General features: G+C 39.4%; 7 protein-coding genes across 8 annotated transcripts in view; 2 read left to right on the top strand and 5 right to left on the bottom strand.

Annotated features, from left to right (window-relative positions):
- Fak (protein tyrosine kinase 2 Fak) overlaps positions 1-5,376 on the top strand; it is a 42,316-nt gene extending 36,940 nt beyond the window's left edge. For both annotated transcript variants that reach the window (XM_077427258.1, XM_077427257.1), the window contains exons 19-24: positions 1,697-1,846; positions 1,942-2,104; positions 2,455-2,528; positions 2,624-2,856; positions 2,958-3,068; positions 3,190-5,376. In XM_077427258.1, coding sequence (XP_077283384.1) covers positions 1,697-1,846; positions 1,942-2,104; positions 2,455-2,528; positions 2,624-2,856; positions 2,958-3,068; positions 3,190-3,859 — 1,401 coding nt within the window. In that variant the 3' untranslated portion in view covers positions 3,860-5,376. The remainder of the gene's footprint in view (positions 1-1,696; positions 1,847-1,941; positions 2,105-2,454; positions 2,529-2,623; positions 2,857-2,957; positions 3,069-3,189) is intronic.
- The window catches only part of LOC143909360 (uncharacterized), a 62,373-nt gene that overhangs the window by 20,309 nt on the left and 21,948 nt on the right, over positions 1-20,116 (bottom strand). The gene's annotated exons all lie outside the window — the stretch shown is intronic.
- EloC (transcription elongation factor elongin C) lies at positions 8,368-9,540 on the bottom strand. Its single transcript, XM_077446664.1, has 3 exons — positions 9,373-9,540; positions 9,017-9,240; positions 8,368-8,934 (listed from the first exon to the last, which is right to left on the bottom strand). The coding sequence occupies exons 2-3, from the start codon at positions 9,235-9,237 to the stop codon at positions 8,793-8,795; spliced, it is 363 nt and encodes a 120-aa protein (XP_077302790.1). The 5' UTR covers positions 9,238-9,240; positions 9,373-9,540; the 3' UTR covers positions 8,368-8,792.
- Positions 11,657-12,044, bottom strand: LOC143908939 (histone H2A-like). Its single transcript, XM_077426801.1, has one exon. The coding sequence runs from the start codon at positions 12,029-12,031 to the stop codon at positions 11,657-11,659; it is 375 nt and encodes a 124-aa protein (XP_077282927.1). The 5' UTR covers positions 12,032-12,044.
- On the top strand, positions 12,301-12,683 carry LOC143908938 (histone H2B-like). The gene has a single exon (XM_077426800.1). It carries the CDS (start codon positions 12,301-12,303, stop codon positions 12,679-12,681), a length of 381 nt encoding a protein of 126 aa, XP_077282926.1. The 3' UTR covers positions 12,682-12,683.
- On the bottom strand, positions 13,617-14,279 carry LOC143909263 (histone H1-like). The gene has a single exon (XM_077427170.1). The coding sequence runs from the start codon at positions 14,277-14,279 to the stop codon at positions 13,617-13,619; it is 663 nt and encodes a 220-aa protein (XP_077283296.1).
- Positions 16,725-17,055, bottom strand: LOC143909405 (histone H4). Its single transcript, XM_077427376.1, has one exon. It carries the CDS (start codon positions 17,053-17,055, stop codon positions 16,744-16,746), a length of 312 nt encoding a protein of 103 aa, XP_077283502.1. The 3' UTR covers positions 16,725-16,743.

Here is a 20,116-nt window from a genome sequence, read left to right as displayed (position 1 = left end):
GTCGAAAGTTGAGTTACGGCAACGTTCAAAAGTCGGCACACTCGCACACTGGCAGTCTGCAGAAACAGTATTCGGTACCCGTTCAATCCTCCATGTTCCAATCCAACGTCAACCAGATCCCCGTCCACGTGTCCCAAAGAGAGATGCAAACTTCCATAGGTAACATTCCAGGTCTGATGAAAACCAATCTGAACCAATACGTCGGACAGAGCAATCTGAACGCCAGCTTGGCGGCCAGCGTGGCCAACGTGCAAAAGAACCGACAGCAAGCTGAGCCGCCGTTGATCGAAGAGATTTACGACTTTGGCGGCGAGAACGTCAAGAGTTGCGCTTTCATCGCTGCGAACAAAGCCGGGCTGAACCGCTCCAATCAGAGCGGCTACTTTGCACAGTCCAGTCCGATGAACTTCCAACCGAGATCTCATCCCACTCTGTACAGGCCAATGGTGGGCCCCAATCAACCGTCACCACCCGCCATCGTCTCCAACTCGCAAGGGTCGCCGAGAATGGTGCAGCCGTACATGGGTATCCAAGGCCACCTCAGTCGCAACGTCAAAGACCCTAATCTGGAGAAGACGGCTTTCAAAGTCGTCAAGAGCGTGCAACACGCGGCGGCATACCAACAGGTCCAGCAGCACGTGAGCTTTAATCCGAGTCCGTCGAGCGTTGTCAAGAGGGTGGTGGCTAATTTGCAACAGGATCCGTTGCCGTTAGAGGTGTTGAAGGAAGTCGGCGTTCCACATTCCGGCTCCAACGTCAGCTTGGGAGCGCAAGTTTTGAATATGGCGACGCCGGCTCCGCCAAGCTTGGCTTATCAGCAGCGATGTTTAGAAGTGACGGCAAATCAACAACGAATACTCCAGAAGAGCGGGAGTATTCTGTCGTCGTCTTTGCAAGTCGAAGATGTTGCAGATTTGTCTCAAGAAGAAAAGCTCGATAACGAGGTGATCATTGATGTTGCATGAACTGTTTTTATTTTTTTTTTTTTTTTAAGTGATTTTTTTCAACTTTAATTAGTATTATACTTAGTTTTTATCTTTATTTTAAAATATTATTGTTTCCGTTTTATTTACAGATTATTTACTATACATATTTTCATAGGCATGTTTTATTTTCACTTTATTTTTATTATGGTTTGCATCTCTCTTTTATTTATTTTTAATTATTTGACGTATTATTTTATTACAGATGTGGTGAATTTTTTTGGACGATTTTGTATTATTTAGTAGCTCAAAATGTTTGAATTTACTTATTTATTTTATTTATATAATTTTAGCTATCTAGCTAATTTAAATCTTAATTATATTGTAGTTGTAATTATAATTTATTTGGTCCAGTATTTTCAATATCAAACAGTCAGTCAATATAGATTAGTGGTTCTCAGGTGAAATTTTTTACCGTGGCTGCACAATTGCGTATTATTTTCTACAGATATTTTATTTAAAAGTAACTGTACATAGCTGCAGACGTTTTTTGTACATACTAGGCCACGCCATAGAACCACTGGTATAGATTCTGACGTTAATAACATCAATTATTTTTTACCAAAGCTGACATATTTAAAGAAGACCAAATAAATAAATATCTTTAGTTATTTTATAATTAGATAGTCTGTGGTTTTTAAATTTTTCTTCAAATTTCACCCAATTTTGTCAACACGAGTTTGAAATAATACCATGTCGTTATTTTAAAACAGTTCCAAGATTCGTATGGACCTGAAAATTCCATGGATTTGAATCGAGAATCTCCAGCTGCTTTGGAACAACGTCTCATAGCCGAGTTGGCCAAACAACAGCATCAAAGCCACGAAGATCAAAGTTGGTTACAGCAAGAAGAAATTAATTTGGTAATTAACGGATATATGTACCTACATACAAACATATTATTTTAAAATATCAGTCTCAATTACAATTCATACTCAAATTTACCGTGTGCCTGTAGAAAAAACGACTTCCGGTAACGAAGACGAGCAGTGTGCTACTGGATTCGGGCTATAATTTGGAATCTGAACAACAAGATCTCTCAGCAATGGAGACTTCTGGTCACGTGTCCTATTCCGATCGACAGGAAGCTCCTAATATGTCCACTAGTCAAATCAGTTCTGGTACTTGTATAACAATATCAATATATCAATTAAAATTCATGTTTATTTATTTTAAAATTTTATATGGATTCATTACATACATACATATAATAATGTATTTTTTCACTGTAGAGCCCTTCAAATCGAATTGTATGAATTCGTTTAGATTTAATATACGTCAATTTCACCCTCTAAATAAGTTTTAGCCTAGACCCATTTTTAACTTTCAGAAAAGTTTCAGCTAAATTTCCAAACACATGTTAACTTGTGTATATACAAGATCAGCTCGTTTAATAATTAATCAAGTAAATTAACAATAATTCAATAATATACATATGTAATTGTTAGATGTAAACTTTTGCCTTCAACAGGTCATAGCTCAATTGAATTAAGTCCAAACACGTCAATGCATACAAGTCAGGAGACTGGCAATACTCAAAACTCTGTAAGTATACGTTTGAAAAAAGCATGCGCATTCATGTATAATATTATCCATGCGTATGGACAAAAAGTGTAATAAAACATAATTCGGTCGTTTAGGCCAGTTGGGAGAGATGTGAAGATCCAGTGTACTCTGCTACAACTGAAGTGGTGAGATCCGTGCTGAGGTTGTCGTCCTCTGCCAGCGTGAGCAACTCTTCGGGAAGTGGCGGTGTCACCAGCAGCGACGCTCCCGCTCTCGTGGACGTAGTTCGTGACGTGGGCACACGTCTGAGGCAGCTGTGTGCCACCGTGGACACCCTGGTCGACGCATACCCACCACACGCCAGACGGTTAACCACCTCTACCTACATACATTCATTCTATGCATTCTAGTTTGCGCTAATTATTATATTCACACACACACACACACACACATTTATTGTCGAAACAGGGAAGTGGAGATGGCTCATCAGGTGCTATCTAAAGACATGGCTGGCTTGGTCGAGGCGATGCGGCTCGCAATCCAATACAGTTCCACCACACTTCAATTGGAATATACCAAGTGAGGCTCACACTCTCAACTCTCAACATTTTTACATGATCTTTTTATTCCAATCGAAATTATTTTATCGTATTGATTGTATTGATTGTAAGCTTTAAAACTGTAATGTTTCGGTTTTCAGAAATATGCTATCAGCGGCACATGTATTAGCAATGGACGCGAAGAATTTACTAGACGTGGTCGATTGCATCCGACAGAGACATCCACTGATAGATTGGCGCACGATCCTAGCGCAGAACTCCGCATCAGAAGCGGCACTTTCAACGCCTGTGTCTCAGATCGACATCAATCGCTCCGTCAACAAACCGGCAAACGACCCCATCAACATGCCCAAGTCTCCGTCGAGCCTGGCCGCCCAGACGTCGCGACCAGACTTCCGAGTGAACCAACCGGTCACGGTGCACCAATCGGTGCCGAACGCCAACCAAGTGACCGTTCAACCGTCTAGTCTCCCCGTCACCTCCAACCGGGTGTCGGCTCTCATACAAAACTACAACTTGTACGGCAACATGAGCGCGCCGACGCATCTGTACGGCAACACGCAGAACCACGAGCAGCAGTCTGGTTATTCGTCGTTGGGCAGCAGGCAGTCTGTCGACGAGCCGAGGAGTAGGCAGGGCTCCGTCGACAGCGCTCCTCAGAGCAAATCCGGTTCTCCCAAGAAAGTGGTGAATGTCGTCCAGCAGCAGAGCGCTCCATCCGACGAACAACCCATTTACGCGCTCAGCAAAAAGATGTCACAACTGCAAACGAACAACACAATAGCCGTTTCGCAGAACAATGAAAATTAATAACATGTCGCTTCCGTAGATCTATACCATACGTATGTATTTTTTATATTATATGATCAGTCATAAAATGTGATAATTTATTTTTTTTTTGTTTGTGAAATTTGAACTTATGAGATTTTATTTTATTTGTTAATATTCAATTTTTCAACACACTGCAATAATGTTGCCCGTATTTTAAAACTTGAAATGCCTAGATTTATTTTATCGTTGTTAACCAAATGAAATTATCTGATTTGTCACTGTTGTGAGTAAACCTTTTTCTTAAACTGTAGCAATATTAACAACAGTGGACAGCTACGATTTGAAGATCTAGGGTCCCATACACGTTTAAATCAGTAATGTGTACTTAAACAGTGAACTAGTGTTTTGATTGTCGTTTCAGCACATGCAACAGTACTGGTACATGTGTGTATATCGTATGGGGCCCGTCAGATCCAAAAATGTTTTGTCCAGTGTAAAGATGAAGCTTGACGAGAGCGTGTACCATGACGTGTAGACATTTCGTCAGTCAGGTTTCACCTCGACACTTTTGGGTGTGAACAGTTCACGCCAATTTTCCAATGTATTCAACGCTTACAATTAGAAATTTTGCCGTACTATGTGTAATTTATGAACACGAGATGTGATTTTTGTGAAAATTTGTGACGTCTTATATAATACATATTATACATACATAGATAAAATTGACTTACAGTATTAGTTATAAATCTATTTCTTCGTATAGATTAATTTGATATGATTTCCCAGTCACAAAGTTTCCGATCACAATCACACGTTGTGTATGATTTTGTCATGTTCATCTACGTACATAATTGTGTAGAGCAGAGCAGTGGTGATTTAGTGTAAACCCCATGCGCATACATATTATTGCATGCACGTCGTATTCGAATAAACACAGCACCACAACTGTTCGAAAAGATACAACCAAATACATATATAAAAACATTTGCATTAATTAGGTTAATTAATCTGCTGTTTTTTTTTATCGTGATTTGAATACTTTTCCTCTTGTATTACATATATACATATGTGTAAGTAACAATCGGCGAATGGGGTGAATCCAATATATGACAGCTCTAACTATGTATGTATGTCCTCACACTAGACAATTCCGCGAACAAACGCTCACTGACGCATAATGCACCTGATAAAATGTTCACGTGAAGCGAGTCTTCTATTGGAAACATCGTGTCGGTGAACGTTTGCTCGTGACACTCGCTATGCATCTTTCCATCGAATCCAGTTGTTGTTTTCAATAGCATTTTTGATAAAAATACCTCGTACTCTTAACCTGTAACTTTAATTTAAAATTGCAAAAATGTTAAAGTGTGTGGACACCCACAAGAATGAGAATGAGGAGCACCCCCGTCCCAATCTCGGTCAGATCGTCGACCGTTCCGAATCCCTCGCACACACGTGTAATACAAAGCTTATCAATACAATTATATTATTAAGTAAAACGGTACGCTGCAGAATGTAATTAAGTTACGTTATATTAACGTTATTTTTAGTTGTATAAAAAAATGAAATTGTATTATATACATATACGTATATGTATGTATGTATATATGATATTTAGACGGAAACGAAACCCTAACGCAAATTGATGATTTATCTGGCCACATTTTTGTCGATGGATACAAGCCGTTGTTCCTATTCAATATACATACATGATTAACAGATCTGCACTTATTTTTGTACGACATTGTGTTTATTTTTCGTAACGGCGTACAAATAAATTTAATATGTTTTATCCGCGATCCGAATCACACGAGCATGTAGCATTTTTAATTTTATATACAATTTACATTATAATAAGTTGCCTTTGAAATACAGAAGACAATACTCGCATTTACACGTTATTTGTGTTGGCTTAATATCAGTGCATGTTTTAGACTTTGGCTCGTTTCAACCGATCCAGTCAAAGTTTATTATTTGCTCCGCTAGTCGATATTAGCTTACATGGCGCATTTTTTACTATTTATTTTTTTATATAATTCAATTCCATTTTGTGTGTGTGTGTGTGCTATCGTATTGTTCGATTATTGTGTGCTTGTGTGTGTTTATATATATATATATATATATATATATATTATATTATAATAAATACAATAAATTAAAATAATGTGAATAGATAGGGAGCTGTGTAAATATTTTTATTATTTATGACATATTTCCAAATATATAAGACAGTATATGTATGTATAAATAAAGAAATGGACGTACTTATAATGCTTCTATTTTTATTTTATTTCTTTGGCTACTTTTATTTTTTGCATTCCATCCACATACATATATTTTAAGGTGTCCGAGAGAGAGCTGCCTGTTTGAAAAATTACATTACATATATCTTGAAAAGTGTACTATGATATTTATTCGCTTAGCTACAATTGAAATTTGAATACAACCGATCAACAACAAAAACTTTTTCTGCATTCAAATTCATTAATAACACATTATATACTACATATTCTATGTACATATGTAGGATCCTCGGAATAGACCGAATGGTCCCGACAAACAAATTGCTCCAGTTAAAACAACTTCTTATTTTTTTCATTTACAAAAAACACTTGTTGCTTTTGGCAAATTTATTAATTCTGTAAATGGATTTCAACACTGCAGAGTATAAAGTTACAACTGAAGAAATATCAATTATAGCCGAAAAACTTTGCCATCATCATAAACATTGCAACCATCGATTGGTTTTTGTCTCCGTTGACATTGTATTGTATTCGGCGTTCATTTATATCAATGATAATACTAAATGGGAAGAACTCATAACTAGTTGGGGGATTATAAAATAACAAAAAAAATTATGGGCCACCTAGGGGTATGCGAGTCAAAATATAGAAGACAGCGGTATGTACTTTTTTATACAGTGGATTTCGCTTAATTGGGAGACTTTTAGAATCGGCAAAATAAATTTTTGGCCCGATTGAAAAACAATTGAGCAAAATTCACTGTACACATATTATATGATATCTGTTCTGTTTTTAACTATTTTGCATACATAGATAAGATTATATCACAATTTTATGTACAGTGGGTTTATCGATGTTTTTCCCTTTTCCTAATCTTGAACAGAGTTTAATAATGAATGGGGAATACATATTTAATCGAAATTTACTGATAGTTATCATCGTTGGTTCATGTGTGAGATGAGATGTTCTTCCAGTCATATCTACGAATGCATGTATATTATTATTGTATGTATCGTATCATGTCCATCCATAGTAGTCGTAATTGATAGGAATTTGTGTCTACTTATTTTTTTAACGCTTGGTATATTTCGTGTTCGTCTTGTGGTTTGTCTTTCGACGCTCATATGTAAGTATGTATGTACAAATGTGTAATGTATACACATACATACATACATATGTAGATTTGTATACCTTTGTAAGATCACAGTGACGAACAAGAAAACGCTTGTCGCAAAATAAATGTGGGTGAATTTGAAAATAAATCAATTATATTATTCAACTGAACTGAACTATTTTAATGTGAATGAAAACACTGATGTTGATCACCCAGAGGTTTTTATTCATTGTTTATGTGTAATAAATACATTTTTTATTTATTTTAGAGGCGTATTATATGTATATAGATTTACCTATATATTATATATATATGTAAGTATGAACGTATGTATATATTTTTACGAATTTCAACTAGGACACGTGGGCTGCTAAAAAAGGCTCATTTCCACATTATTGCTCATGAATTGCGCTAATAATATGCACGGCAAGGACACTAATGGCAAACGTGTGAAGCGACAACTGCAATTATATGTACGTCTTTTCATATTGATATGTGATACGAAATTTGTAATTGCGTACACTCACAAAAATAAATAATGATAAAAAAATATATTCATTTTATCCAAGTTGAAAGAAAATAAAGTAAACACATTCAAAAAACACACACACCTGATTCGTAAAATTGCTCATCTCAAGAAAACGTCAAAACCAATTATTCTTACAAAAGACTATCGTTGTGTACTTTTCTTTTTTGACTAACGAATGTGTGTAAATGTATGCAAATGGAAATATACATATATATAGCACCATGTGTGCCGATTTATTTTTTATGGAGTAAATAAATAGCCAGTTAGTTCCGAAAATAGTCACAGGAGGCGGCGCTACTATCTGCTTTGCTCAATTCGTGAAGCATGATATTCAATTCACATGAAAAAGTGATTCACGAATTAAGCAGTATTTTCCCCCAGGAAATGGACAATTTCACGAATTGAGTGTGAACACACACAATATGTATAATATATATATATATATATATATATATATATATATTTAAGCATATTCATTCACCCCCTTTGCTGGCGTATAAAAATGAAAAATTTCAAAGAAGCCCTAAAAAAGAAACGATTCCTTTTAACATCTTAGGTTAGTGCTGGAAATGGCTTAAGAATTAAAATTATCTAGTAAGTGTGAAAAGTTTAAATTATATGTAGGTATAATATGGTTGTTTTTTTTTTTTTGTTTTTTTTTGCTACGTACAGTACATAATATAAAGAAAACAATTTAAATTAAATATATATATATATGCATATAATTTATGTAACAATTTATTTACGGGTACATCGACGACAATTTGGTTAAAAACTAAGGACAATTCGGCGATCCTTCTTTTTGAATAATTAATTGATGTGGGGGAAGGGGTACCCACAAGAGTGCACAATTACATTTCACACAATTATGTAAATAAAAATAATAACGGTGAACGATTCAGTGCGTCACAGCTTCGATCCTTGATATCGGGTCTAATTATTATAATCATAATTAGTATATTGGATATTTGAAACGACGATAGCTAGGCCGGCCGCCCGAACGAAATAGTTGACAACTCTCAAGGGTACCCGTAGTTTTGTATTAGATGTGGGATGGGTGCGTTGAGTCGAACGGTGCTCGTCGCTTTAACAATCCAGAAAGTTTGCCGCCATGAGGAGCTCCAGTGCAATTTCAGGCGCGATTGGAAACTCTGGTATTTCGGTGGAGCTGTTTGTGTAGCGGACTTTGTACGTGAAATACATGCAGACTTTTTGCAATACGTGTGACCTGCAACAAATTTCACAATCAGAACTCACATAATGGTAAGTGTTTCAGAGTTTGCCAGATCGACGGTGGGTGGCGTACTTACGGTATTTCCCTAAAATTGACTTCGTTTGCCTCGTTCTCTGCAAATTGTCCAGGTCCGCTGAGCATAGCCTTAATCGTGCCAGAGGTGAGAGCGTGTTCCCGTTTGACGATGAACTCGTGGCCGTCCGATGAGATCAGTTTGACGTACATGGCGTCGGGCCCCTCGCAGCCGCCGTACACGCGGCCCGCATCCTCCACGGACGTCACTTGCTCGGAAGACATTTCCTGGAAAACATCAAAAACATTTTCATTTTCAAACATCATTCGAAGCGAACCAACTTTGACGAGGTAAGCTGTCAAAAAGGCTGGCGTGACGTCAGCGAAACATAACCAAAAAGCGGTTGTGGTGTGACAGACCTGGATGTGGTGAGGTGAGGTGAGGTGGGGTGAGGTGGGGCGGAGCGGCCGGCGGGGGCGCGCAGACGAGCTCTGAGCTTGGAGAGACGCGACCGCCAGGCGACAGGCGACAGGCGACAGGCGACAGACGCGGCCCGCTTTCCTCGTCTTTTGGCCAAATTTCACCGCAAACACGCACGTCACGGCCGCTTTCCGCCACACCTCCTTTCACACATTTCTTTTCGAACGCCACTTGTTTCGCAACACCAATATTCCCAATTCGTATATTGTCGACTACATATTTGGCAGGTGTGGAGGATGACACTAAATGAAAAATACATCATCATCATCATTCACCATCCACCACTGTTAGGCGAAGGCCTCCCTATAACAAGCTTCCATTTATCTCGTCCGCCTCATTCCACTTGTTTCTCTGAATTCGTCCACCCGTCTCCCCTGTGGCCTTCCATGTACCCTTTTACAGTCTGTTCTTCTACATACTTACGTGACGCGCCCATTGCCATTTCAATATCTTTACTCTCATCCAGACGCGTAACTACTATGCCGCAAGAATATGCGGGCGTTTTGGATTTAGGAGCGCAAAAGGTTTTTAAACAAAAACAAGTCGTAAAGATGTTCTTAAAATTATTCATAAGACGCACTAGTATTAAAAGTTTATACTCCAAATTTCGTGTTGAATTTTTACGATTTGTACCCTTTTTCTATATTTTCCTACGTGATTACTACGTTTATTGTCAAAGACTACATGCATGCATCCCAAATTTTGGTAATATTTCTAATAATTTTAATTATATTGAAGAGTATTCAGAGGTAAGTGGAGTCAGGTCGAGGTACAAGAAAACACGCAGGCAGGTTCCAAGTCTTTATTGCTGCTCGTCCGGTGGAGGTCAGGATCCGAATGCCCTCGATCGAGAGCGAACCATTCTTATTTCATAGAGCGCTCAGCGCATACACGTATTATCATTGGTCAAGGAGTCTGGTGCAGCCATTGGCCGCAACGCCCGACTCCACCATTGGTCGGCGTCACCATGACGTCACCGGTCTACGGGGCGTCTCTCTATGTAACGTTACAATATATAGCTTTTTTGCATATTTTGGAATAAAAAAAATTATTTTTTAAAGTGAAAATTACATAAAATTTTATTTGTTTATTTGCTCATTGCAATTCTACCGTCATCGAAAGATAAAAGTGTTGTTATAATAAGATATTATTTTCTTCGTAATGTTTTGTTTGGGTTTGGGGTTGACATACTGTCCGAGCCAACAAACCCACATGGCCGTGTTTTGGGCTCTTACGGGCGCGCACTCATTTTTACGAGGCGCGCTCATCTGTCAAACTAGACGCCCGCCATCCGCCGGACGAGACGCCCGCCATCCGCCGGCCGAGACGGTACTGGCGTAGCTGGTCTACCTTGCCTGACCAGTGACCAGCTGCAGCCAGCGTACTCATCCACAGCCCCCGCCATAGAGGGGCACAGGCGCCGGCAAACTCCCCGGCTCGCCATTCTATTCGTCAATAAACGAGGATAACCCGAGCTGACTTGTCTAATTCCCCACCCCGCCCTGTTCCAGCACGTGCTCCAGAGCGAGCTGAACACACAGAGACGACGACACACACACACACATACTGCACCAGGTGACACCAACCCTACTAGCGACGCCACTGTCCTCTATACCAGCGATTTCCAAAGCGCGGACTTGTACAAAGACGAGTTTATAGCATAACATAATAAAATAATATGACACGTGTATACTTATAAATAAACTTTCAAATATTAAAATTTTCACCCAAATATTTTATTGGCTAATTCGTACACATGTAATTATTTATGTAGTACTAGTCGGGCACGATTACTAGTGATCGAACTGTCTCGATATGTAGTAATTACATAAATATTCACTCGCTAGCAATCTAACCTTCGACGATTTCTAAGAACGAACTGCCTACTTATTTTCAATCGCTTGCATAAGTCATCGACATTATATTCGTAAAAAAGACGATACGGACTGGTTAGGTCCAAGGCCGTAATGATTATTTTGTATTAATATTCGCTAAAATCCGAAATTATCAGTCCGGTCGCAGTGAAACTTTCGCGTTAATGGTCATTTGTGAAAGTGCAACAATGCAAACGCTAAAACGGCTCGACCAACTCAATAATTCGAATTAGTGCTCGATCTGAATTAATCATCTAAAACACATTACAGCATAATCGTACATCAGTACAACCGAGAATATAAGTGGTGGCCCTGAAAAGGGCCTTATTGTTTCTGATTGATGGGACGTTTACGCTTTCTTTTCGGTTTTCTTGGGCAACAAGACAGCTTGGATGTTGGGCAGGACGCCTCCTTGAGCGATGGTCACTCCGGAGAGCAATTTGTTCAACTCCTCGTCGTTGCGGATGGCCAGTTGGAGATGGCGGGGGATGATTCTGGTCTTCTTGTTGTCGCGAGCGGCGTTTCCGGCCAACTCGAGGACTTCAGCGGCCAAATATTCCATGACGGCGGCCAAGTAGACGGGGGCTCCGGCTCCCACGCGCTCCGCGTAATTGCCTTTCCTCAGCAGACGATGGATCCTGCCCACGGGGAACTGCAGACCAGCTCGGCTGGAGCGCGACTTTGCCTTTCCCTTCACCTTGCCTCCTTTTCCACGGCCGGACATGACGAGTTGGAGTTGTGTGTAGCGACGGAGTGAATGCGAGCACGGTGCGGACTAGCGCACGGTGCGAGAGACGGCGAGCGAATGACAAAAATTTGGATCCGCGTGTATTTATCAACACGACCGCAACGTACACGCGTTTGTGCAATACAGACACATCTGCCGTCGACGCGGAGGGGCGAAGTAATGAATAGCAAATTTTAGCAGTTTGAAATTCATTCTGAAGCGTTCTCTCGTATCGATAGCGTCCCTTTGGATCACTGCGATACACGATGCCACCCAAGGGGAGTGGAAAAGCCGCGAAGAAATCTGGAGGCAAAGCCCAGAAGAATATCTCCAAGGGGGATGGAAAGAAGAAGAACAAGCGCAGGAGGAAGGAGAGTTACGCCATCTACATCTACAAGGTGTTGAAGCAGGTGCACCCCGACACCGGCATCTCGTCGAAGGCGATGAGCATCATGAACAGCTTCGTCAACGACATCTTCGAACGCATCGCAGCCGAGGCTTCTCGTCTCGCCCACTACAACAAGCGCTCCACCATCACTTCTCGGGAAATTCAGACCGCAGTCCGTCTCCTGCTTCCAGGAGAGTTGGCCAAGCACGCCGTCTCTGAAGGCACCAAAGCCGTCACCAAGTACACCAGCTCCAAGTAGACGCCAACGTTCTAACGTTGAAGAAAATCAAAAGGCCCTTTTCAGGGCCACCAATGCTCTTTACAAATAAAAATTTGGTTTAAAATGAACAGTTTCATCATTTGCATATTGGTAATTTTTTACTGCACTTTGTGGTGTAATCATCCTTTTATTCTAATGGCTTAACAACTAGCGATTAGCAGTCCCGACTACCTACTTTTTTTGTTGTGCTATATTTTTTCGTACCTGCTATTTTCAAATATCAATGCCTACTCAGTCCTAATGCGTTTTTTTACAAACTTTTACGTTTTCAATCATTCTTCAAGTAGTTTTATGACCGCTTCTCATAATTCTACCTTTTTTGCATCCCCTGTGCTGTTACCTTTTTTTACATACCTCCTTTTAGCTTCACTTATTTTAAGTGTACAATGATTCTTTTTTGCAGTTTGCCACCTAATTTATATATTGTGATCAACACGATCATAAATCACCACAATTATTTTAGCTATTACTTAAAAGCACTTCGCATTTCATCGAACACCTTTTACTTCAATTTCAAGGGTCTCCTGCGAAACATCAATTCCTTTTCTGTACGTGTCATCGGCTTGGTACTAGGTAAACATGAAATTGAAATGAATAAAATTCGCGATTCCACATTCAAGAAGTTACACCTAAATTATTGTAATACTGCTACTAATAAAGACTGTTAACGTCAAACGTGCTACGTCGCACATAACATATTTGAATCCTTTTTATTGGTGTTAAAATGGAAAATGAAACAAACTCCCCCGTGAATGCATATGCACATATACCACGGACAAATTCCAAAAAAACGTTGCTTTTTGATGATGTCAAAATATTAACCAACTTTATGTAAAAGAGTTTGGTAGCCCTGAAAAGGGCTTTTTAAATTGAGTTTTACGTCAATAGGCGATGGTCGTCGTAATGCTGCGAGATTACTTCTTAGCGGCCGTCCTCTTGATGGCCTTGCTCTTGGCGGCGACTCCGGCCTTCTTGGGTTTGGGCGCTTTGGGCTTCTTTGTCGGGGGCTTCGTGGTGGTCTTGGCCTTAGTGGGGGTTTTAGACTTGGCGGCCTTCTTAGCCGGAGAAGCGGCGGCAGTCGTTTTCTTGGCAGCGGCTTTCTTGGGCTTGACTGCAGCGGCTGTAGTTTTCTTAGCTGCGGCGGGTTTGCGCTTCTGCACGCGTCCGGCTGCCTTGGCGGGGCTCTTAGCGGCGGCTGCGACTTTCTTGGGGGCGGCTTTGGTCTTCTTAGCGGCGGGGGCGCCCTTCGCTTTGGCCTCCAGTTTGAAACTTCCAGCAGCGCCTTTGCCTTTGGTGCGAACCAGAGTGCCAGAGTCGACCGCGCCCTTCAGGTACTTTCTGATGAAAGGAGCCAGTTTGTCGGCGTCCACCTTGTAGTTGGCCGAAATGAACTTCTTGATGGCCTGGAGTGAGGATCCACCCCTTTCCTTGAGATCCGAGATAGCGTTGTTGACCATTTCCGAGGTCTTGGGATGAGTGGGCTTCTTCTGAGGCTTCTTGACGGCTGCGACTTTGGACTTCTTGGCCGGAGTCGTCGGTAGAGGAGAGGCTGCGACTGGAGATGCGGTGTCTGCCATATTAGTTCTTCCCAGTTTGAGGATTGAAGAGAGAGTTTGAGAACGAGCGTTTCGAGTCGAGACGCGAGCGAATTTCATCGTTGCACGATCGGGGCATTGAGCGCTCGACGGAGCTCGCCGAACTTACGCGTTCGCCCTGTTCAGATTCTTCATCAAATCGTTCTCATTTCTGCTTCGCCTTGTCCCAAAATCTAGGTTTTCTTAAAAAACTGCGCAATTTAATCGTTGCGTTGAAAACGGCAATCGTTTATAAGGGTTTTATCTTCGTAAAAAGCTAAAATCTGTTGTTCAATTCGCATCAGCTTGAAATCAATGACTGATTCAATTTCAGAATGCATCCGCATCGTCACGCGGAGTGTCATTAAATGTGGAATAAATACACAATTTAAATGTTTACAACTGTTTTTACTGTCTAATATCGTTCTTAAATATTTAGATAAATGTCCAAAAGCTATTTCAAGTGTATAATTAACGTAATAAAGTAATGAGATGAAATTGAAACCACCAATCGTAACACACAGAACAGTCACTTCAGTCTTCGATACTCGACAATACAAATTATCATTTCTGCTTCGCTTAGTCCCAAAATTGCCAATTTTCTAAAAAAGTATTTAAATTAATCGATGTATTTAAAACATCAATTGTAAATTATGATTATATCGCCTTAAAATACTAAAATTCTTTATATAATTCACGTTAGCACACGAGCAATGACAAATTCAATTTAAAAATGAGTCCGCACCATCACGTGGAGCGTCGTTAAAAATGAAATATTAATGTATTTTAATAGTTTACATCTGTAATCAATGTCGAATATTATTCTTAAACATTTTAATAACAATATTAAAGTCATCTTTAATACATTAGTATGTTAATAAATGAATTAGATGATATTGAAACAAACAATCGTAATACACAGAACGATCTATAATCTTTATTATCAATTGACGCCTTCAATCTTTTCCTTTATCTAAAAATATCATTTATTAATTCTTAGTGCTTATATATATAAATTATAAACCAAAATATTATTATTGAAAATTCGAAAGATTCTTAAAAAAAAATTTCCGATTAATGACATCGATTTGACCTTACTTTTACTTTAAAACAGGATGATTCAAATGGCGTGCAGATTTTAAATGTTTAAAATTAATCCGTGTCCTTCCATAATTATCAAAAACATGCTTTGTAATGAATTTCTGTGTTATTTAATTTTGAACTTGGAAATCCTAAATCACTGCTATACCATTTAATAAATGATATGAGATTGCGGAAAACATCCAATATAGTTAGTTATATTGGGTTACATCTCAATTTGTACTCTACATACATACGTGGATCAATTTTATTTTGCAATATAGCCGGAAAAATGCTAATAAACGTTGTATTTTCTATTTTTATATATAAAATAAATAAGAATACTATCCGTTAAGCATTGAAAAAAAATGCATTGAACACAGGTCGTGTAATCCATGCCAATGTTTATAAAGACAGTTTTACACTGGAATTTCTGAATTTATAACCATAGCAGAATTTCCCGGTGGAAAGCCTTATCTGTTGAGTACTTTAGATTGTGGCTTGATATTTAGATTGTGAGCATTTCATTTTAAAAACAATGAGGATGGAACTAGTTTTGGAAAAATACATTCATTAATAGACTTTTTTTGTTTATTTTATATTGTTGATATATTGGATTCTAACCAAATCTTTACAAAACTCGAAATCTTCAACGGTACGTATCTAAGGTAGATATCTAGGGTTTTGTTTGTGGATTAGCTACAATTTTTATACCTGCTTTCTGTTGGATTTCTAAATAATTCTAGTTGTAAATGTTGGCGAAATTTTTAGCGTGGCGGGCTTTCAACAGAAAATAACTCGACACACAAAGGGTTAATAAATGTCTTTAATTGGCCAACATGCTATTTACTAATGTAAATATTCGTTCAATGGGGGATTTAAATCCAGGAAAATAAGAAAAATTCAACGTTTATATTATCTGTTCATTTCTCAACCCACCTACAAACACATGTATGTATGTATGTATGATGCAGGGTTTGTCATTTTGTCGAAATTCTTCGATCCTTTCATATGACATAACTTAAGTACACGAAACTTCATCGCATAATTCGCCAAGTATCAGGACAATTTTAGAATATAAATAGATGCGAAGGACGTATAAACACATACACAACGAAAAAATATGCTAAAATGAGTTGTTCATTCACAGACAAGGCCATCATAATCCTAATGAAATAAATGTATTTACCGATATATCGGTTATACTATAAGCCTTATAGGGTAAATGTACGCAAGGTAGTAGCTTGATAAATTTTATTAAGCGTAATCTGTAATGTAAATATCATATGTGTAGCTCAGATGAAAGTCTAGAACCGAAAACTTTGTAAATGGTTTGGTGGCCCTGAAAAGGGCCGTTGTTGTTGTCGATGTCAATTGATTTGTTTGTTTAACCGCCGAATCCGTAGAGGGTGCGTCCTTGTCTCTTGAGGGCGTAGACCACGTCCATGGCAGTGACGGTCTTGCGCTTGGCGTGCTCGGTGTAGGTGACGGCATCCCTGATCACGTTTTCCAGGAACACCTTGAGGACGCCTCTGGTCTCCTCGTAGATCAGACCCGAGATACGCTTGACTCCTCCACGACGAGCGAGACGTCTGATGGCAGGTTTGGTGATGCCCTGGATGTTGTCTCGCAACACCTTCCTGTGACGCTTAGCGCCCCCTTTTCCCAATCCCTTTCCTCCCTTTCCGCGACCGGTCATCCTGAATCTGTGAAGTGTTGGTGGAACGAGAGTGAGAGCTAGACAGACGTCCGAACAGGACGAACTCCGGCGAGCGAATGAGTCTCGAGTAGTGGGTAATATTTTTATAGATAGTTCCATGGAGTTTACTCCATGCCTATCGATCTAGCGAATTATATGGGATCCGATTCGCGGTGATGTTGTGGTGCGGGCTGGCGGCTGCTCGCATTGCTGTTTTGAATGGCTAGAACACTAAGCATAGGTTAGTGCATTAACTATGGGATACTGTTACGGTTAGTATGGTTAGTTTTATTATTAGAGGCTATAGTATTATGTTAGTGGTTTGGTTAACTTAACTTATGGTTACTGTTGTCATAATATATATTTACAGATTAATTCTATCTATCCTAGTTTAGCCTATACCCATCTTCAAGATGTCGATGGGCCTTTGATTGATCGTGAGTTTGGTCTCACTGAGGGAATTTATCAGAGGGTTGTCTATCTTGCCGAGAGACTTGAAGTAGTTCACGGCAAGTTTGTGTACGTGTTTGTCAAGGTGGTCAATGTTTAGGTCATTGTGAATTATAGTGTTTCTTGTGTACCAGTCGTAGTTGCCCGCGGCACGCAAGAATTTGTTTTGAGCTGTCTGTAGTTTGAGTATGGATGTGTTGGAGATGGTAGTGTGAGCCCACACGGGGCTCGCGTACGTGATTTGTGGGCGGATGATAGATTTAAACAGCAAGCACTTGTTTTTAAGCGAGAGCTTGCTGTTGGGTTTGCATAGTGGGTAAAGCTTTGACGCAACTGCCCTAGCTCTGCGCACCGCGTTAGTGATGTGGGGTCTCCAGGTTAATTTGCGGTCGATTATTACCCCCAGGTAGCGGGTAGACGTGGTCCAGTTGACTGGTTGGTCGTTTATAATGACTGGCTTGGCTGGTTTGCACCGTTTTTTGCGTCTGGAGAAGAATATTGCCTGACTTTTATCCGGGTTGATTTTCATCAGCCATTTATCGTACCACGCTACCAGTTGGTCCGAGTACTTCTGGAGGGCGAGTGAGACTCCCTTGGGGCCGACGGAGCTCGCTAAGATGGCCGTGTCATCGGCGTACTGTGCGATGTTTGTGTACCTATGTGTAGGAGTGGGTATGTCGTGTGTGTAAAGGTTGAATAGCGTGGGGCCGAGGATGGAGCCTTGGGGTACGCCAGCGGAGATGCCTCGCTGAGTTGAAATGCGGTCCTTGAGTTTGACCTGAAATCTCCTTTCTCTTAGGAAGGATGCGATGGATCGTATTGAGTGGGGGGTGATGTTGGCAGCAATCATTTTGTAAAGGAGGCCAGAGTGCCAGACTTTATCGAAAGCTTTGGAAATGTCTAGGAAGATTGCTCCAGTAGACATGTTGTGGTCGAAGCCGTCTATAACGGTTTTAACAACTCTGTGAATCTGGTGAACGGCAGAATGTTGGGGTCTAAAACCAAATTGTGTTTTGGGAAGAAGGTCAATTTTTGCGATTTCGCTGTTGAGATTTGAGATTAGGATCCGTTCCAGGATCTTACTCAGTGAGGATAGCAAGCTGATTGGTCGGTAACTTGTTGCGAGGGAGGGGTTCGAGTAGGGTTTTCTGATGAGAATGACATTAGCGAGTTTCCATTGACTCGGAAAATAGCAGATTCTGTTGGTGGCATTTAGTATAGCTGTGAGTGCAGCGATGGCTTTTTGAGGGAGTTCTTTTAGAGCTTTGTTGGAGATTCCGTCAGGGCCAGGGGCCTTTTTGGCGGCGAGTCTCGACACTAAAACGCCCGTATTTATACTTTCGGTGGCAGTCTCTCATTATCACCAATTTTCCCAATAAATGCATACGATGATTTTCTTAAAAGAAACTTGCGACAGGGAATAGTAATATTTATTACACTTTATTCATGATTAATCAAAATTATAATTATAAGATATAATAAAAATCAATCGGGATTTCACTAGTTTTCAAACACGTTGTCAATATCAGTGTTTCTCAACGTTTTCAACTTATTGATTTATTATTTACAAACATATATAAATTTTGTTTTTACAAACCTCTTATATATTTCACTTCGCTCATTGGTTTGACAAGATATGTATATTATTTATTTATATAATTTTAGCTATTTACATAGATAATTATATCCTACATTCTTCCGATAGTTTTGAGACTTTGCCCTTTTTCGCGGTTTTATCAGCAATAGATATTCAAATCAATACCGCCAATACGATGGTGAAAAATAATCGTAATCGGGACGCGTAACCCTTTGAGTGCTGATGTCTTTTCTGTTGAAAGCCCGCCATGCTGAAAATTTCGCCAACATTTGCATCTAAAATTATTTAGAAATCCAATAGAAAGCAGGCAGTGGTGTCACCTCAATTTTGGAACAACGGGTTTCCAAATTTTTTTCAATTTATATATATATATATATATATATATATATATATATATATATATTTCAAAAAAGGTCTTTTCTCTTAACCTGCTATGTAATCGACTGTGACCTTTTCGAATTTGTAACCGTCCAAAACAAGATTTGTATAATTTTTGACAAAATTATATGAATTTTAAAATTTCTAACGAGTTTCCGGAAACTTTTAATTTTTAACAACGGGTTTCTGGAAACCCATGGAAACCATTAGGGTGACACCACTGAAAGCAGGTACAAAAACCCAAAATCACCACTCAAAATAAATATTGAGTGGTGATTTATTTCACTCTCTAATATATCTTGCAACAATATAAAATAAACAAAAGAAATCTATTGATGAATGTGTTTTTCCAAAACTAGTTGCATCTTCTTAATTGTTGTTAAAATGTAATGCTCACAATCCACATATGTGCCAAGGGATTCACTGTAAATTCGCCTAATGCAATTCGCCGAATTCGAGTATACCTAAGCGAGTAGGTCGAATATCAACATACCGAACGACGACCATACCTAATTTCATACTTACCTTACCTCAGTTTATCGAAATACAAATTGGTCGAATGAAGGTTGTTTTACGTTGAAGGATAGATGGCACTTTAGCATTGATAATTTCAAGATTATTTAAAACAAAATAATA

This window comes from Arctopsyche grandis, chromosome 3 (genome assembly GCF_051622035.1).
Source record: "Arctopsyche grandis isolate Sample6627 chromosome 3, ASM5162203v2, whole genome shotgun sequence".
NCBI lineage: Eukaryota > Metazoa > Arthropoda > Insecta > Trichoptera > Hydropsychidae > Arctopsyche > Arctopsyche grandis.
This window is presented reverse-complemented; position numbering and strand designations above follow the sequence as displayed.